This window comes from Macadamia integrifolia, unplaced genomic scaffold (assembly GCF_013358625.1).
Source record: "Macadamia integrifolia cultivar HAES 741 unplaced genomic scaffold, SCU_Mint_v3 scaffold1000, whole genome shotgun sequence".
Lineage (NCBI taxonomy): Eukaryota > Viridiplantae > Streptophyta > Magnoliopsida > Proteales > Proteaceae > Macadamia > Macadamia integrifolia.
Window position 1 is genome coordinate 20829 of NW_024868050.1, and position 21139 is coordinate 41967.

Sequence of the window (21139 nt, forward strand, 5' to 3'; positions counted from 1 at the left end):
TGTTTTTCAAACCTAATCCTTCCTTAAAATCAGAAATCTTAGTCGACTCACTGCTCGGGCTCAAGGTGGATTCAGGCCGTCAGGGCCACCCTACATCCCTATATATAAGCAATTTTGCTCAAGGAAAACAATCCCATCAGCCTAATTGGTTGGGACTACCTACAAGTATAAATTATATATATATATATATATATTTATATACTTAGGGGTGTCAAAAAAGCCCGATCAACCCGAACCAGCCTAGCCCACCCTGGGCTCGAACAGGGCTTGGGCTGAGATTTCAACGCATAGGGTGGGTTAGGGTTGAGATTTTCAAGCCTGAGGCAGGGTTGGGTTGGGCCTAGGTTGAGGTCTCAACCCAGCCCAACCTCAACCTAGGCCCAACCCAACCCGACCTAACCCAACCCAATCCAACTCAACCATGTTTATTAAGTATATAATCATATAAATATGCTAAATATTATTAATGGGTACCTATAGAAAAAGGTCTTTCGTTTTTCACAATCTACACATATACGAAAACTTTGGTCTTTGGCCTCTGCAATGCATCAAGATCAAGCAACCAAGTAACCGATAGTATTGGGTTGGACTGGATTGGGTTAAACCCAGCCTAATCAGGGTTCATCAGGGCTGGATTGGGTTGGACTAAACCCCATAGGGTTGGGCCTGGGCTGAGATATCCTAGCCCGACCTAGGGCTTGGTTGAGCTTGGGTTGAGTTAAGAGACCTTAGGATTGGGCTGGGTCATTGACACCCCTATATATACTAGTAAATACACTAGTGCATTTAGTGAAATTTTTTCTTAAGAGTTTGTTTATGCATAAAAACTTTTAAAACAATAATTTCAAGAGAAACAAAGCGAATTCCTTGATGGATGAGAATGCTAATCTTCAAATGCCATTGAAACATGATAATCTGACAAATGATATGGGCAAAAACCAGATCGAGCAACAGCCAAAGCAAAGCTCCAAGGGTTTTGTGTTTGGCCCATTCAATCCTGTTGTTATGCCTAAAGTAGGTGAAGCCAGCAAGAATAATGTCAAAAGAGTTCAGGACTGGGAGAGCCTTGCCTCTTTTTATGGCCGTCAATATCACAACCAAGGTACCCTCTTGAAAATTACCAGTTATGTTTAGTTTACTTGCCATTGTATTTCAATACCGTCTGATTGAGCCCACAAATGGAATCAAGCTAAGTGCCTTACATCGGCAATCCATTAGTTTTGCATTATGCTTCTCTACTTATATCTGATGTTATATGGTGATCTAACAATTGATAGCTTTCAAATCAAGATCGCATAGCTATGAAAAAAATATTAAAAAAGTCCTTAAAATTTATTTTTGAAAATTAAAAATTCCTGAGATTCCAAAAGCAGTGAACCATAACGAACTTTAACATGACCACAAACTTTGAAATGTAATACATTCAATTAAAAAAAAAAAAAAGGAATTGAACATAAAAGATGAGTGTAGAGGTACCTGTTCTACCAATTATCACAGAGAAATGGGTTGAAAAAGTCTACAATTCCGATCTCGTACAATTCTTTGAAATACCACCTTCAGAGGGTGACACGTGTATTGATACCAATGCAATGGTCCAGATTTGGTACAACTAATAAAACCTTAAATCAGTGAAGAGTCATTTAAATCAGATCTGGACCATTGCATTGGTATCAATGCACGTGTCACCCCCTAAAGGTGGTATTTCACGAAATTGTACGAGATCAGAATTGCAAACGATTTTTTTCCCAGAGAAATAGGGGTGAGACAGAGAAAGAAATCCAATAATGGGACAAAAAAGCTAAAATAGCACTAAAATTCCCGATAGACCATACAATCGTCCACTAACAAAAGGGCACTAAATCCCCAATCTTCTTTGTGATCTTAGTAACCCATACCGTCTAATCGACTCATAGTGGAATCCTATTTCTCTTGGATGGCTTCTTTGTGCTTTTGATAGCTTTGACTTCTTAGAAGCTTAGAGAGAGAGAGAGAGAAACTTTTTCCACACGCCTAAAGACTTCATTCAATAGACTTCTTAGTCCTTACTCCAATACTCTTCATACAATGGGTACCATTGGAGCCTGTGTTTGGAATATGAGGGTATGTGTCTCTCTCTCCTTCTTCTTCGTTGGAGTACTCATGCATGCCTTCAAAATCAACACGAAAATTGAAACATTGACTAGAAACCTTAAACATTCTTGCTGCCAGTGACAATAAAAAGAGACCAACTAGACAAATGTAGATCACACATCCAAAGAAGAACAGCTCTCTTCCAATTCTCATGGCTTCTTCCACATTTCTGTTTCTACTCGTCTCTGTACTTTATATTTCAGCATTAGTTGCAGCTCAACAAAGATCATCCAACATTAGCTTAGGTTCCTCTCTTTCCCCCTCCACCAATTCATCATGGCTTTCTTCTTCTGGTCGTTTTGCCATTGGATTTTATCCACAAGGAAATGGCTTTGCCATTGGAATTTGGTTTGCCCAAATACCTCAACATACAGTAATATGGAACCCACTTCCAGATGACCAACCATATTTGTCTAGTAACGCTACCTTGCTCCTAACCAGTGATGGTAGTTTCATCCTGCAACTCACACAAGACCAAGAAATTGATCTTAGAGACTACGTAGGGTCTGTCTCCATCTCTTGGGCTTCCATGCTTGACACGGGCAATTTTGTTCTATATGATCCAAGTGGAGAGATTGTATGGCAAAGTTTTGATAGGCCTACCAATACCCTTCTTCCAGGACAAAGTCTACTCCCAGGGCGTGAGCTTCTTTCTCGTGTATCAGAAACTGATCACTCGAATGGAAGATTTCGGCTCAAGATGCAGAATGATGGTAACCTTGTTCAATACCCTACTGGAACTCCGGAGACAGCCCAATATGCATATTGGTCAACAGGTACCAATATTTCTTGTTTTGATCTCTGCTTGTACTTTGCTCAAATATTGGTACACAAATTCAACAAGGTTCATATACCGATGTGGTGTGGTACATCTTTGGGCGAAGAAGAAGATGTTTTACTATGATTGAAGAAAAGTTACAATGGAAATTTCTCTCAAGAACACCCAAATCGCGGTAAGAAAACCCACCCAGAAACTCTACACGAACCCCTCCCCTTCAAATTACAATATTGTCTCAACATGATAATACTACATTATATACTCCTCCAAGTTGCGAGTTGATCCATTGTGTCGCGATCAATTGGGTCGAACCATATTTGTTGCCATCATAAATCTTAGGAAAAAAAATATATCATTTGAGTCACTATCAAAATATGTCAGAGTTAGTCATTCTTCAAAAAGGGTCAAGAATTTGAGACTATCCAATATGCATATTGATCAACAGGTATCAATATTCATTCACCCGAAAAAAAAATTGTCATTGAATTGTCTCGAATTTTTGACCCGTTTTGAAGAATGATGTTCTCCGACATATTTTGGTGGCAACCCAAAAAAGCTTTTATTTTCTTGAGATTTGTGATGGTAGCAGATACGGTTCAATCCAATGGATCGACTTGCGACTTAAAGGAATATATAATGCACTATCATCTTGTTGAGACAGTATTGTAATTTGGGGGGTTTTTTCATTTTAGGATTACTGAGCGAGTTTTCTTGCCGCAATTTGGGTGCTTTTGAGAGAGATCTCTATTATAATTTTTCTTCAATCATAATGAAACATCTTGTTTTCCGGAGGACATAGCACACTGCATCGGTGTGTGAACCTCGTTAAATCTTTTTTTGTTTTTCTTCGTATTTGTTGATGTTTGCTCTAACAAAAATGCATGTTGGTCATCAGGTACCAATAAATTTATTATTGGATACAACATGACGACATTAAAGCTTGATGAAGATGGAAACCTATATCTGTTTGATAGTAAGGGCGTCACTATAAAGAATCTATCTACCGGTGGAACTCCGATCAACAGGACACTTTTTTATCGCATGACGATCGATGTTGATGGGATCTTCAGAGTCTATTCCATTAATAGTGTGGATCAGAAGAGTAACTGGTCGGTCATGTGGGAATCATCGACAGATAAGTGTACCCCCAAGGGCATTTGCGGCTTGAACTCGTATTGTAGTCTCATGGATCAACAGGCCATATGCAATTGTATTCCTGGGTTCGACTTCATTGATGAGAGTCAACAAAGTTTGGGTTGTCTGCAAAAGTTAAATGCTGAGGACTGTGGAAATGAAATCATGTCTACATTGGAGAAGACCGAATGGAAAGATGATCAATATACAATTTTATCAACCCCAACTGAAGGAGAATGCAAAGAGGCTTGCTTGGCGGACAGTGATTGTGAAGCTGCATTGTTTGTAGACCAGTCATGCAGATTACAGAAGCTCCCACTGAGATATGGAATAAGAAAACTAAGTACATCTACCTTAACTTTTATTAAAGGCAGAAATTGCAGTTCTAGTACTCCCACCTTTCCAATAACTCTTTTAAATCCAGACTACCCTTGTTTTTATGTAAAACTTTACATCTAAAGCTCACTTGGAAGTTCTACATGAAAAATTTTACATGTTAAATAAAAATGGTTGTTTTATGGAGTGAAAATGTGATGTAAAATGTTATTATAATATTTTTTTTGTTTTAAGGAGTTAAAATGTGATGTAAAATGTTATTATAATATTTTTCAATGATTATCTGCCATGTAAGGGGAAAGAGGCACTACCCAACAAGTGAGGATAATCAAAATTATAGGGAGTCGGCTAAATGGATCATTGCCCTCTAATAGGCTCTATCTGAGATCATACTTGGGACAAGACCAAGACAAAGCATGTCATGCCTCACCACTTTGCCTATGATTATTTTAGGCATGTCCCTAGCTCTTTTAATTCCTTCAATCTGAATCCAATCACTCTTTCTTATTGGGGAACTTTTGAATTATATAGTTCTCTTAGATGGTTCTTGGGTCATGGATCGGATTATGGATTGATACAAAAATGTAAAGAAATTTTCTTATTGTGGAGACTTTTGATTTCTTATTATTTTTTGTGCTCAGAAGGGCTGACAAGAATTCGTTATCTCATTCATCATTTCATAAAAGTAGGTTAGGTGATGGATTGTCTTAGTGGTGGACGTAATGGATGTAATACGCTTTGGCTTGACTGATCTATATGATACATTAGGTGAACAACTGGTACCTTATTATAATATGTCATTATAAGTATGTGGCTGATTTATAATGGTGCATCAAATTGACAGCTGGCACTTATTATAATTAGACATAACCGTCAATCTTTTTGCATGCATCATTGCACTCATCCTTGCTTAGAATCTCCTTGTAGCCGACCCCATTAAGTTGGAATAAGGCTTTGGATGTTGTTGTTGTATATAAAATTCTACTATATATAATCATATTTAATTATGTATTCTATATCATATGGTTGTGAATGTAGACCATAGATGGACTTGAGTCCCACAAATACATAGGCCATATGTATCCACCCATGGCAACAAGGGGTGCTCTCAATAAAATGAAATTTCATACTGTCCACTCAATACATTTAGATAGACCTCTTAATTTAGAAGGCGAAGGGATAGTATGTAGAAAACGAGAAACTAAAATGATGCAAAAAAGAATAGAAATCCTAAACAAACAAACAAACAAACAAATAATCAAACACAAAAGGATTTACTTTGTTCAAGAAGATTGTGCCTACATCTACGGTTCTCTACTTCTCTATCAATGGAGAATAGGGTTATCCCAACACATTATTTCTCCTAACCCACTTCTATTCTGAGTGCCTTTTATCTCCACATAGAGATCCCCAATTGGCTAGAGGCTTACTCGATTGATAGATGATGCCATGGTCAATAAACCAACCAAATTTGAGCACATAAGGCAATACCACATCACAAATTGGAGGTTCCAAGAGGCTTCTCATGAGATCTCCATGTTAAGTTGGCAAAATGGCTGATCAAAACTCCTGGCAGTTCACGTGCCTTGGATCTTGTCGAGAGAAATCAGTCAATGGCACTGGATTAGGATTAGTTGATTTAGGAGCATTAACCTAAAGGAAAGGCAAGGTTGAAACACAAAATTATAGATCATATGACCCCTGCAAAGAATGCGCTTGACTACTCTTACAAGTTGCAACAAACAATCACAAAAATAATACAGATTCTAAACTGGAAGATGAGAGGTCTCCAACATTTCCACATGAGAATTGAACTGAAAAATTCATCCATCAACATGGTGGTCCATTAGAAGCTAATCCATCTGCTACATCCTATTCTAAGGAAAGGACTGATCAGAGTAAAGACACTCTTCACAACCCTACCTGCATCACATATGCATATGCATATGCATATACGAATATACATAGTATATACAAAAAACAAAAAACAAAAAACAAAAAAACCCTATAACAATTTACCTTCTGACTTGCAACCACCAATTTGTCATAAAAGGGACACTTCGGCACCAAATTTTCAGGGACAGGGATACTACTGGGTCCTCCGCTGGAAATCCTGTTGGGGCTGTCCCCTTAGATTCTGGCCATTGGGAGATGACTGAGTGCGAAGCTGCTGCTGCTGTGTTTGGTGGTTTCCAAAATGGCTCAAAGGCTGGGACGGAGAGAAGAATGGCGGTGGCAATCCTCCTCGGGTGAAGGAGTTGCCATTCATAACTGGTCCTTGGCCAGTAGCTATCCGGAGCCGCTGTACTTCTTCCCTCAAGGTTTCATTCAGAGCTAAAACACACCGACAACTATGTTTCAGTTTCAATCCTCAGAACTACCTCCAATGCATTTGCAATTAAAAGAAGACGCAGAAAAATGGAAAGAGTCCTGGACAAAAAAATAAAAAATAAAAACGTCAGCAAATAACTGAGCACATTTTTCTACATCATACATACCATCTCGTAGCTGCGCTTGTTGCTCCATAGCCTGCAACCTCAGTTTGAGTTCTTTGTTCTCAGCAGACAATCCAGTGGTGTCTCTCTGCATTAAACAAAAGAAAGCTTAGATCTCTCCCCAAGGCAAACTGAGAGCTAATCCATGGACCAAAGTTTCACATAACGCACCATTAATCTAAACAGTGCCTAAGCCATGAAGTGTGTGTTTTACAGTTTACTAATGAATAACGAAGTTTATAGAAAAATAAAAACAAAGACATAGGCCGACAACTACAAGAGATACGCCATAGGCTGACAACCTGAGCAGACAATTAAAGAACAGAATAATTTCCCAAATATGGGTATCTACCCAGTGCTCACTCCAACCTTAGATAATTCATAAGTCAAAGCATTTACTGACTTTATCCTCTAATTAATTGAGAAATTCTCAGACCTGAAATCTCAGCCTGTGTGCTCTCAAAATTTCACATTGTGAAATTCTGACAGCTAAGTAGGTGAGCTAATAAAACTGTGGAACCAAAAAGAATCAGCTTTATGTGCCTGCCGAGTCATAAATCATGCTAGAACTTAATTTTTCATGCTGAGCAGTTGCCCATCAAGGGTTTCATTGCCAACATGGAAATGGAGACAAGCTCATTAAAAGGCACTAGCTATCAGCACCATCACTGACATGTTCTCTTCTCTTCCTCAGTTCCTTGGCCATCACTTGCTTCACAACCACGTAATTGGACCTGTTGTAGTCGTTAGCTTCTGGACCAATCACAGGAAGAACTAAGAAATAACTAATTTTATTTGACTTATGCACTAGGCAGAAGACAGAGGGTTCTATCCTTTCAACAATGAAAGGTGACTCAAGGTAGTCTGTGTCTGTCCTTGGATCATCAACCAGCAAGGAGGTGGCGAAGATCCAAAGGTCTAGTAACCAGATTACAAATGACTCAGTCTACAATTAATATGGGAACATCTCATCAACTATACTCTATTTTTGTTTCTTGATGCTAAAGCATCCTTCCAATTACTGAACCATTATAACTACATTAAAAAGCGAGGGCTCAGAAGAAAACACAAGAAGAGCAAAAAACAAAGACTTGAAAACTCCTCAACTCTCTATCATACCCCAGAAGCTAACTCTACCTTGTCAGGATCCAAAGAACACAGCCTCTGGTTCCCCCTTACACTGTCCCTCCTTATGAAAAAAGAGAGTGAGTGTGGTCGAGAGGGGAGGAGGAGGAAGAAGCAAAGAAAAGAAAATCTATTATATTGAAGCTTATAGTCATCAGGTTTCATTTGAAAATTGAATATGATAGCCCTCGATGACACTCTGTTTCTCTATTTTGACTTGACCTTGTTCGAAGGTGTACTTTTCAAGACAGAAAAACAAGCCTTTTTATCCACCCTTTGACAGTAGTTGGGTCCATTACCTGCAAGATTTTATATTGTTCAGCATCAAAAGTTCTTCCCTTTCCAAGATTATTCATTTGCACCACCCCTAATGCCAAATCAAAGAGTACCCAACTGAAAAGGGGATTTCAGATATCATCCATCTAAAATCCACGACAGTAAAAAATATTAATTCAATAATTTCCAGCTCTGGATCTTTATTAACTCTTTCAGATTGGTCTCAATTTGTCTATTCACCAGCACCTACCATTTCTGGTGCCCCATGAGTTTTAGTGACCCATGCATTTGGTTAACTGATTCTTAAGCGACGGAAGTCTTTTAAGTTTCATCTCTATTTCATATTTTAGGATGTCTTCAGCGCCCCAGTCATACTTTTAGTCTCATGGAATTGTTGTGCAGTTACTTTTAAATTAGTTCTTGTTATTTAGGTTCACTTGCTTCACTTCTAACCAAAACACAGCCTAAAATAAAAACCCAATGGTCACCCTGATTCTTAATGAAGATCAGTCCAAGGGTCCCAGGGAGGCACCAAAGTATTAGCGTTGTCTACTTGTCATTCCCAAAGAAAAATTTCTGGATGGCCTCCCTAAAAAACTCCTAACCCAATCCTAAACTTTAAAATACTTACCTAAACAAATTGTAGAATTGTGATTGACATGGGCTTGAAATTTGGCAAGCCCAACATAATATTAAAAATTGTATTGTATGATGGAGAATATACACAAAATGTACCATTATATTGATATTACAAATCTAAAAGCTAGATTTATTTAACAACCTCTATAATAAAACAGTTAGAAGCCGGGAAGTGAACGGCTTGAACATAAATCCTTGCCTTATACCAGTACACTTTACATTATGACAACGCTTCACTTGCTAAAGGGAAAAAATCAGTGTTTTCCAAACCTGATACTAATAAGGACTCGATCTTGAACCGGGGAAAAAACTAAAGATCAATTGCAACATGATCAATGATATGGGAATGAAAGTACTTGACATTATTCAACTATCGAACTACACTGGGTCACCTTGATGACATCATGTGAGAGAGATGGACACTTCCCTTTCTTTTACCCCTTTTCCCCCACCCTTTTAGTTAGCCAAATAATTTTCTATATATCATCCTGATAATTACATACCAATCACATCTCATTAATTGCATACTTACTTTCCTAGAAAAGAGTTGCATTGGTGGAATTTCAAATTTTCAAAATCTATTATCCATTTAAGAAATGTAAGTTTTTTTAACTTTGAAATTTTGATTGAAATAAGGGGTAAAATGATCACTTTCAACCCAGGAATTTCCGTATATTTTGAAATAAGATAAGAACGAGGCCCAAATTTTCGCAACTGAGTCTTCTGTGCTATATATGGAGATGATGGCCATTTATAAAGGGCTGATCTTGTGCGTGGAGAAGAATAAACAGAGGATTTCTATTAGATCTGATTCCCAAGTTAGCTATTGACATTTTAAGAAGAAGAGTGCAAGGTCCTTGGGCAGTGCAGTTTCTGAGAAGTGCCATTTTACATTTTTGTGGACAAATAGCCATGGAGTCATTTTCAGCATGGTTGGCAACAATCAGCTGACTTCATAGCTTCTATGTATTTGGGAATGGATGAAACTGTTTTTTATTCTTCGGAGTTCCCAGAGGAACTCTCTGCTATTTAAAAAAAGATGATGATCAGTGTATTTTCTACAGATTCTAATATATTTTATTTTTTATAATTTTTTTTTATCTATTTAAAAAATAATTATTATTATCGGTACAGAGACTAATTGGTGGTCTATGAATCAAAGACCAAGAAATATATTCCTTTAATATGAAACATTCCAAAACATATAATTAAGTAGTCATCATGATTAAAAAAAAAACCATGATTATTGATTGAACGGTTAAAACATTTGATTTGATTATTCCAACCAAAAAACCGTATTGTTTGGATGGTTCTGTCCAGATCTGGATACACATAAGTTCAACAGGCAGTCAAGCAAACCAACCTCTGAGAATGACAGGTTGATGGTATGCTGGTCCAGCCCCATCTGCAATTTAAACACTGGAATTGCTAGCTATTGATGCTGGCTTATCATCAAAATCATATTTCCTCACCTTCCAACCTGGTTCCACAATGGAACCATTTCGATTAGTTCTCATGGAGTTCCTCTCAAAGGGAGAGAGGGGGGGTGTTGGGGGTTGAAGAACCCAGTGACTGCTAGTAATTATCTAAGAACCTGCAATATGCCATGTAGAGTCCCCAGAAATGTGCTCTACTAGTGGAGAATTTATCAGATACATCTTCCATTGCCAAATGGCAAATGCAATGGAAATGTGAAGCTGTTTTAAGGCTCTATCGTTTGCTTTGGATTCCTTAAAGACAACATCAACAGGATGAGATGTTGGGAAATTTTCTTCTAAAGGAAAAAAGACGTAAACTCATATCGACATGGATAATTGACTTATGGATCATTAAGGAGAGAAAAAAAGATAGGATATTCAATAACAAAAGACAATCCACCTAGCACCTTATTATAGACAAATTCCATGACCTTGGTTTCTCATTCCACAATATTCTAGAGCTATTCAAAAGCATTTTTTAGGATGGAATCATTAGGTGTTAGCAGAAGGTTCTCCACCTCGCCCCTATGAGGGATACCATTAAACTTAAATTTAATCACTACTCCCTGAGCTCCCCAGGAATGCATGGATGGATTTTATAGATAGTTTTAGGCCTATGGTGCAAGAAATCTCTTTCTTTCAAAAGCTCATTGTGGAGGTTGATTGTGCTAGCATTATTGGATGGATATTTCCTAGTTAAGGTGGACTGAAGACAAATGTCTTTTGGGTTGACTAGAGAGGTCAGTTCCTAGCAGATGAACTTGTCAAGCAGGGACAGTCAAGAATTTGCATTCTTAGGACCCTAATTTTTCAGGATGACCCTCTAGAGTCCTTTATTCATAATTTTAGAGCTCACACGCATCTTAATTTTCTTGTCAAGCCATCTAAGGAAACAGGTCCTATCAGTGATAGACACTCCAACATTCAAGTCCAAGATAAAGAAAATGACTCTGAAAACAGCAACCAATCCAACCACATACAAGATGCAACCATTTTCCACCCTAGGCATCTGCTGATCCTCACAAATTTTAAGCATCTATACCATGGAACATATATCCAATTTTTTTATGGTTTTATCTTTCTTCCTTCTCTTTATAATATAGAGGTAAAAGTGTAGACCCAGGTAGTTGAAAGGTGATACCTGCAGCAATGTGACCTGTGCTGATAGGGTGGTTGCCTCAGTCTGAAGTGTCTGCACCTTCCTCTCCAGCTCACTAGTATATCGAATTTTCCTCTCCTTTGACCTCGCTGCAGATTGCCGATTTGCAAGAATCCTACAAAGGACATAATGGAAAAACAATTCAGACAAAGAAAGTTCAGAATTGTCACAAAACTATCTTCTTATTCACTCAGTTCGGTTGAAAATTCAAACTCATAAAATTACAGTCCTAACAGAAAATTTAACGAAACCAGAGGCTGAAGGAAATAATTTGAGGCTTCCATTTTAGTATACTGAGTCAATATCTCTAACCAACTTGAACTAACCGAAAATCATTTACAGATTAGAACCTAAAAGAATACACAGAACAGAGCTCTCACAGAGTACTCACAAACAGTAATTCAATCGAACATTTTCATTACATTTCCAAACGTAAAAGTAAATCTGTAAATTTCTTAACGAAGCAATCCATGAAAAAGAACAATAAGACTTCAGCAAACCAAATTCAAATCTCTAAATTCAATCAAAATTCAAACAAGTTTAATAGGGGAAAAGCCAAACCTCTTGGCTCTCTTAGGATCAATCAAAGCCAACTCCGCAAGCTTATCGGGTCCCAAAGCTTTCTTAGTACTGTCAAGCGTCTCCACTTCGAAAGAAGACAACGACCCATCCATGGAACTGCTATGCCTATGCATCCTCTTTTCGGGGACTCCATTTCTCCCGCCAAACTTGTCAGCTTCGCCGCCGCCACCATCACCACCGACAGGCGACGGTTGAAACCCTAAGCCATCGAAGAAATCAGAGTCGACGGATAAGCTCCTGAAATGGGTCCCAACTGCCAACTTCCCCTTGCCCTTATCTCCGGTGGTGGAATCAACGGTCATGGGGACACTAACGTCGTTGTTGTCGTTGGTGGTTGTGGCGGTGGTAGTGGTGGTGTCTTCGGAGATGGAAGGGAAGTCGAGGGCGGAGAGATTGAAGTCGACATCAGGGTCAAAGAGGATGTCGTCGGTGAAGCGGAAGAAAGTCTCGGACTGAGCCCGACGGTGGTGGGATCCACGATGTGGGGTCTCCGGCATCTGATCGATGTCTAATCGGCCGGGGAAGGAAGTTCCGGTGGCTCTGCCGGTGAACTGGGCTTCCATTCTTTAGCTTTTTGGGTTAGGAACTGGGTATCTTCCTCTCTAGTTACTTGGCTTAATCAACGACGGCGATGAAGGCTTGAGCTACAGAGAGAGAGAGAGAGAGAGAGAGAGACGTTGAATTTGTTTCCTAGTTTTTCCTCTCTTTTCCACTCGATACTCTCTGGGAAATAACGGTAAAATGGAAGGTCAGTTAAGTGAAGGGAGTGGGTGACTCATGGGTCATGAGTCATGACTAGATGAGATTGTGGGACCCACTGACACAACTTATAAGAAAGTCAAAAGCCCAATAAGTGAGGGCTTTTGTGTTTATGGGGTTTGGAAGGCCCACTAGATCGGTTGAGCGTAGCAGATCGACACGTTTCGCATTGACAAAAGTAAATATGAAAGGGCAGTGGGCCCACAGATTCTCCGTATATAAGGTAAAGTCTATGTAGATCATCTCCCATGTGAGCACGTGCGAATGTTCAAGACGGTGGTTAGAGTGTTGGACAAGCTTAGACGAAATAGTGACGTAAGGATGGTAGAAAGACAAAGATAGGTGGCAGTTAGACAACCATTGAGCCATTGACCATTTCGAGTTCTTTCTCTTGAGTCTGAGTCATAGTTGGAATCCAGGTCGGATCCGGATCAAACCTTCTATTTCTTTCATCATTCCTTTTAGAAGTGTTGATTGGTTCGTCCATAATGGGGTGCTTTTCATCCAACCGTAAGATATGAATACTATATAACCTAGTGGTCAGATGGTCGAAATATTCTCTAGATATTCATCTCGTATATATGGGAACCTTGTGCATTACATATAATCTCTTAATTAGTTCAATCAAATTTAAATGATTTGATTTTGGTTTATTGTTAATTTTTTGTTATACGATTCTTCATTGATTTATTTTGTTTATTTAAACAAGACAATAATAAGTTTATGGGTTATGTTGTGTTTGATATGTTTTATCATAGTAGATTTTGGAGCTCATGTGGATTTTTAAATCCAGTTGTTTTTTAAATTTTATTTTAAAATTTACCTAGAATCTATTTTAAGAATACATACCAAACACATCTTTAATGTTTTTAAGGATTCTTCTCTTACTCAGGTCCGAATCCAAATTCGAGATTCCCAACAGTCTCTATAATTTCTTAGGTTCTTTCTGTTTGACTTCAGACAAACTAACAAGACTTCACCCTACGTATTTCACGGGTCTTCCAGATGCCCCTCCAGCCCGCTCCGTTAATTTCATGATTTTCAGGTTCTTATGTCATTCCATGATGCAGTGATGCAACCATGGAAAAAGCAATTCTACCATTAAAAAAAAAATGGAAAAAAGCAAACACAGCTTTTGTTCTTTTAAATTGGAAACAGTGACCTTCGTTTTTCAAATCCACCCTTTGTCACACCAATTCTGTTTAGGGGTATACAATTTCAGAAACTATGTTTTTGTATTAAAAATAAAATTTTCAATTCTTATATCAAAATGTTATTTAAAATAAAAAAAAATTGTGTTTGATGAACCTGTTTCAAGAACGATTACTCTACTTGTTCACTTTTTTTGTATTTAAAAAGAAATCGAAATGACTCATCCTTCACGTAAATTTGTAAAGCATAAATACCAAACTATAGGTTTGGTCCAGTTTCATTAATTTTTATGTATAAATCAATTCAAATCATAGTTGAACAACCGTTAAGATGAGATTTGATTTTTCATACGATAAATTTTGGGTTTTTTATTGGGTTTTCTTGACGGGCTCTTCTTGGTCTGTCGCCAATTTGTTGTTGTTCATAAGAGTCAGTCCAATCAGTTTCGGTTTTCTGCCGGATCCTAAAATCCGAAACTGAATACAACCGATAAGGGAATCGGTTTGATTTTCAGTTGGTTTTGTTTGGTCCAACCAGTTTGGTTGAATTATGACACCCCTGCCCTCTACAATTTGGCTAGTACAGTCAGACATAGTCATACCCAAGCCACCAAAGTCGTGTTAACTTCATTTTTTAAAAGATAGAAAGGATAAACACAAAAAGCACCAACGTAAAGGTTGGACAAGTAGGAGACCAAATGATGAAGTCATCCAATAAAAGCATTGGCAAGAGGAGACACAATTGTGACACAAATTCTACTAATAATGTGTGAGCGAGATGGTCATGGCAGCCCATAATGAGCTAAGTACTATTTTCTAATATAGGACCAAACGAATTATGGTATAGGAAACTATCAGCTTTTGTTTTTGCAGAAGTATATACCCAATATAAGTTGCCATCGGAATGGTGCAGTCAGGATCTGGACGATTGAAAGTACTCTGCGATATGTGTCTGAGTGTTTTCAGTCATTTGATGTTCACTGCATTACTGTAGTGACCACAAAGGATAAAGGCTATTAGCAGCTGTTGTACCAACGTGTATTCTCTCTTTGTCCAATGTATTGTATGAGTGAGAATCTTCTCTCCACACGGCAATCACCCTTGCACCTAATTTCAAATTCTCCATTGGTATGTAGGACCCACATTTGGAGTATGAGTCCCACACACCATGGATAGTGTGAGATGTAGATGGGGATGGTTATCACATGGGGAAGAATCGCATCAGAATTGGTTTGGTATGCACTCTCTTGATTGGGAAATATTTAGTGCGTTTGGAAATATTATTTTGGATGAATTATGAAAGCGATAAAAAGATTTGGAGAAAGTTTTCTCACACCGACTATGAAAGGTTCACTTCACTCAAAATCCTACCGTAATTATTACTTTCTCTACTAGTTGAAAGTCCAAAACACCCTCTTCACTTTTGATAGATTGTTTCAAAAGAGTTTTAGAATGGTTGGGATGAGAGGTAAGAGAGTTCTAGGAGGTGACTTTAATGAGAAAATACAAATTTTGGGAAGCTCAACTATTGGGAAGTTATATAAGATTGTAAAGACTTACACAAGAATTTATCAAGCCTTTTTTTTTTTTTTTCCACAACAAAGCTATGTTACTTTAAATGGAATCTCAGCCTGCTTCACTAACTAAGCATAAGAGTCAAGGGATTTCCTTCAAACTGTTGACTCAGAGTACACTACATAACCTACCATGTCACCTAAGGCTTGGGTAGGAGGTACATAAAGGCAAAGTCCTGGATTTGGCTTGGCTAGGCTCCCAAATCTAGGCAATTGTCCTAGATATGGCTGTCCATCTTCTAAGATTAGGTTATCTTCAGATATGGTAAATTGTTTTACCATCATAAAATCATTAATGTCTACCTTCTCTACCTAGAGGTCAGATCCTCTACTGTACTACTTGGTGCAATGAGGATCCAATGATTAAGAGTACCTAGGTACACATTTTAAGGGGCTTTCGGCTATTCAAATCCTCATTCCACCCAGTGCAGTAAAAATAATTTTTTTTACCCCTATTATACAAGATCGATAATACCATATATTATTCCCCCAGTTACCTCTCCCGATCATAGGAAAAATTCTCCCTTAGAGCAGGGCTGAAAGAAAATCATCCCCTCAGAATTATTTGCCACAATTCTTATATGACCTAACCAACAATAATGGGCTGGCCCTATCAGCACAAAACAAACAATAGGTAGGTTATAATGACCTTACATAAAACAATGGTCTGGGTCCACATGCAAAAGATGATGATATTTTCTTTAGTTTCAGAAATAATGAATTTTGACTGGGCTTATAACACTTTTGTGGAAGCACTTTTCATCCTTATTAAAAGGCAATCTGACTTAGGATAGGATATTTCAATCAGTATTTTTCATACCCAATATTTCTTATGATTTCTTATATTTTTGTGAGGCTTTTCATCTAATAAAGTTTTTTTTTAAGGTCACCAATAAAGACCTTTTTCTTATAAAATAAAAAAAATAATAATAAGAGTAAGAAAACCCTATCCACTTATGTGGTCATTATGTTAGTATACATGTCAATGGAAGGTTACGCAAATGTATCTAAGTGGGGGAGTCAATGTTGTCTTTTTGCGTCCACTTGTATCTTGTATCTGATTGTGGAGACATGTAAACGAGTAGAGTTCTTTTCTCCAAAATATAAATCTCTCTCTCTTTCTCTCTCTCTCTCATCTTTTTGAAGAATCATAACCAACCTGATTGTTGGGTTCTATGCTTCACATTATTGAAGGCTCTTTGCTCCAATTCTGCTTCAATATAGTAGATGCTCTCTTTACCTCTCCACCATAAGTTTACAGCTTAAATAGTTGGGTTTTTTTTTCCGTCAAACTTGGTCAAAACAAAAGTATAATAGGAACGAGCCTCCAAATCAACAAGTATCACCTGGCTTATGCTCACTAATCAGAAAAAAGAAAATTCTCTAGAAAGGACTCAAACCTAATAAAAGTAATAATTGTACCAATCAGTCTTCATCTTTAATCTTTAAGGTAATTGATAATGATAATTTAATCGTCAACTCAGTGTCCCCATCCCCATCTTCTTTTGTAACCCAAAAAAGAGAGAGAGCGAGAGAGGGAGAGAGAGAGAGAGAGATCAATGCAACCGACGAAAGAATCAGGTGCAATGTCATTCTCAGCCGCACCAAAAAGTTGTAAGAAAACTGTGGTTGATTGAGATTCTTTATCATTATTGTCTCGCAGCTGCTGATGTGAAAGAGTGAGAAAAGACACCTATTGTGTATGTTATATATTGACACTAAACTTAGGTGTATTCACATTATTTGTCCTCAAAATGTTTCTTTATCTTTATGGTAAGTACACAGGATAAACAATATTCTCGTAGATTATATATGTATACCATGAACACAATAGCCATATATAAACTATTGCTTTATCATGGCCATATTGTTTGTTTCAAAAGGCAGCCAAGGTAAAACAAGACCCTCTTCACATAGGTTTTTTCTAATGATGGAGCTCTGTGGGTAGCAAAATTTTGTAGATATGTCATACATGCCGTATTATGTGGCAAGTTTCAAGCAACATGCCTTGTACACATCGGTGCACAAAAAGAAATATTGTGGCTCTCAATTACTTTTATTGCACCCAATAGTCATAGCAGATTTTTTTTTTTATTATAATTTTTTATTAATCATGTTTTCGATATATTTAATATAACTATTTCCCCCTCTCTCTTTATACTTGCTCACTTGTTGTTGGTTAATCATCACTATCTATCGCCTTTTTTTTTTTTGGTCTCAATACTTATAATTTTTTGGTGCAAACCTTTTTTCCTTTTTGTGAATAACAAATTTATCTGAGATAGTTACGATTGGTTGCATTGGCCCTGTAAACATACCTGAATTGCCCTCCTTGATACATTAGGGTGCATTCATCCTTGTCTTTGCAAGGAAAGCAAAAATGATATCAAACATCTAATTAAAAAAAATTATATAAATGCCTTTTTTTTCTTATTTATTTCACATAAGATGGTTACAATTCAATGTAGCCATGCATGGTTAAATTGGGAATATCCTTTTTTTTTTTTTTGGGTGAAATATCCCAATTTATTGAGTTTGAAAGGGAGAACCTACATATCATGAAGCAACATTGTGGAATTTGGCCATGTAGTCTCTCCTTCAGAGGCAAGGCTTTCTTGGCGAAGGAATGTGCAACTAGACTAGCATTCCAAGGAATGAAAAGAAAACAATGCATTGGTAAAATGAGGAGATACATAAACAATATCAACAACCCCTGAAATTTCATCCAAGCATGTAAGTCGTGATTGTTGATTATGTCAATTACTTCTCCACAGGCACTTTCCACCATGGAAGGAAAGATTCTATGAAAGTGCCCTTGTGCCTTGCCTACTTACAAAGAAGATTCCCAGAGTCTAATTAACCATGCCACATGGGAAATAAACACTTACTCCATTGCATGGGATTACTTCTCCATATACACTTTATCAAAGCCCTATATGCATAAACTAGAGAGAGAGAGAGAGAGAGGGGGGGGGAACTTGTGCATGTTTTTGTCTCTGCCTTCCCCCTACCTATTATAATTCTCCAATGGTTACAATCCTCATACTTTACACTGGTGGGATTCCGATGAATGATTACAATTCTGTCGAAAGTAAATAGTTTTATTATGATTTAGCTATCTACTTTACAATGTCACACTGGGCATAAAAATATCTATTTTATATCTACCGTCACAAACCTAATCCTCCAGAACATTATGTACAGAGAATTTGAATAACCTATTTGACATTAAAACAATTTCTAAACCATTGAAAATAAGGAAACTATCTTCAAAGCAAAACACCATACTCCAATTTTCTATCCAACAGTGAATAAATAATCTCTCTTGATTTTCATCCCTATTGAGAAGAAAGAGGAAAAAAAAATTAGGAAGATGATAAAGGATTTTAGAAGGGATTTCAATGGATCTCGGAATGATTGGTTGGAGATAGGGGTGTAAGTTAGACCCTATCGGCCTCAGCCCTCCCTAAGCCCAAACAGGGCATGGGCTAAGATACCTTGGCCCTGTGGGCGGGTCAGGGCTGGGAATTTCCGACCACTGAGTCAGGACCAGGCCAGGTATAAGGCATCAGGTTGAGCCCAGTCCAGCCCATTCTTCTTTTTCTCCTTGGCCTAGCCCAGCCCCTGCATCTTCTTTAGTCCTTCCCATTGCCAAGGCCAATGAGGATCAACCCGGCCCAAACCTGAAGGTGGGTCAGGATTCGATTTTCAAGCCAAAAAAGTGCGGGGATTGATGTAGGTTTGCTTTGATGGTATGGCACGTATAAAGCTTACATCTTAAATGCCATGATAATTCTTCCATGGAATGGGCCATGGACAACATTACGAAATGGGATTCAATTCGCTTAACTTTTGGGAGATGAGACTTATGGAATTGGGCCATTGTCTGTTTGTTTAAGACCACCATTAGGACAGGTCACGATCTGCCCCCACTTGCAAAAACTCTCACTATCAAATTTTGCCACCATCAATCAATCGTAGATTGGGGATTGATATCATCATCCTATGAATGAAGGAATCCTTGTCAAGAATCAATTTCTTTGTTTGTGAGTTACTACGTTTGGTAATTATAGAGTACTAAGCCCTTAGAAAGCCTAAACCCATTATGGGATTTGAGTGCATATTGGGAAGGAGTGGCTAGCTAAGAAAGCACGGAAGAACTTGGGTTGGAATTAGATAAAGTTGAGGTGGTGGCCTTCTTGTGTAATCCACACTCTCCCCCACCCCCCATTTAACAAACAATTTCTATCTCTTTCTCACTCAGCCCCAAGTGCTCTCCCATTCGGCAATCCATATTCCACTGCTCAATGGGTTCAAATAATAGCACAAAAATAGAAGGCTCGACCTACAGAAACCCTCTTGTCAAAACAACCCATTAATTTGGGATGGATTAAGTTTTCTTTCAACCACGGAGAAGAGTCTCTTTACAAATGGTGATTTGATCATATGATTAGACTCTTGAAATGTGATAAAAAAAAATCATTGTCAGAGGGTCAGATCCAAGGTTATGAAACTTGGAATATGCTGACCCAAATTGATTGTTCAACCAATTTTAATTCCGATTAAACTGGAATCAACCTGTACCCTAGAAACCCAGCATGGGTCAGCTACTCCAAATCAGCCAGAATCGGGTTTGAGTTCGGCTGAAAACATAGATCAGATTGTTGAAGAGATTCTTGGGTCCGTTGCACTGGCTTTAACATCCTTGATACACTAGAGTTTCTTCTTCAATTCATCTTTTGGGTGGAATGATACCTTAAGGTTTGTGCCTTGTAACTTAGGAAAAGAAAACTAAACTCTAAATTGCAATTAAAGAAATAGCAAAGGCCCTCCTCTTCTATCATTTTAGATCATACATTTTTAGGAAATTGTTTCTTGTGGGAGAGTATGATTCCTTTTTAGAGTCAATAAGAGTAAACAAAGAAGCATCAACATAGACGTTATTTTCCATTTCATAGGGGAGTCCGATTGTTCCCCCCATCCCACCGCATTGCACCAAAACCATTTTTCCATTTCGATTTTTATGTATTAATTTTGAGATTTTAAGTCATGCTTTATTTGTGACGCTTCCAACTGCCTAAAGGCATCTTCACTATTTCGTATAAAATCTAATCTTTTTCCTCACTCTAATAAGGGAAACTGAAATACTCACCCCAATACTTTAACGTAGCATCTCCTTTTAAGAAATTTCCCACCCTCTTTCTTATATCGGTTGAGAGGAAAGGGGAATGAAGCGATATTATATGCTTAGATTGGATGTAAGAACCATTTTGTGGATCTAGCTTTAAATAATTTTGTTTTTTTAAAGTTGACCCATAGAAATTTGATGAGATCACTTAGTAAAGGAACAAAATGAGCATATAATAATAAAAGAACAGAATCACTATTTATATTATGGGTATCCACTAGCCAATTTGTGCGTATCACTGTTATTACAGTTGCAAGATCCAAAAATCCACTATAAATACCCCTTTCAGGGCGTGTGCCCTCCATAAGCCTTCATCTCCCTTCTTTTTCCTCATC

The 21139-nt window shown here is 37.8% G+C and overlaps 2 protein-coding genes and 1 pseudogene across 2 annotated transcripts; 1 reads left to right on the plus strand and 2 right to left on the minus strand.

The window, feature by feature from the left end:
• Positions 1-870: 870 nt before the first annotated feature.
• On the plus strand, positions 871-4501 carry LOC122062345 (G-type lectin S-receptor-like serine/threonine-protein kinase LECRK3). The gene is made up of 3 exons (XM_042625934.1): positions 871-1102; positions 2334-2906; positions 3804-4501. The coding sequence occupies exons 1-3, from the start codon at positions 871-873 to the stop codon at positions 4499-4501; spliced, it is 1503 nt and encodes a 500-aa protein (XP_042481868.1).
• Positions 4502-6187: 1686 nt separating this feature from the next.
• Positions 6188-12843, minus strand: LOC122062338 (transcription factor VIP1-like). The gene is made up of 4 exons (XM_042625921.1): positions 12112-12843; positions 11533-11665; positions 6877-6961; positions 6188-6712 (listed from the first exon to the last, which is right to left on the minus strand). Exons 1-4 carry the CDS (start codon positions 12693-12695, stop codon positions 6468-6470), a joined length of 1047 nt encoding a protein of 348 aa, XP_042481855.1. The 5' UTR covers positions 12696-12843; the 3' UTR covers positions 6188-6467.
• Positions 12844-19847: 7004 nt separating this feature from the next.
• Positions 19848-21139, minus strand: part of LOC122062346 — a 5081-nt pseudogene continuing 3789 nt past the window's right edge.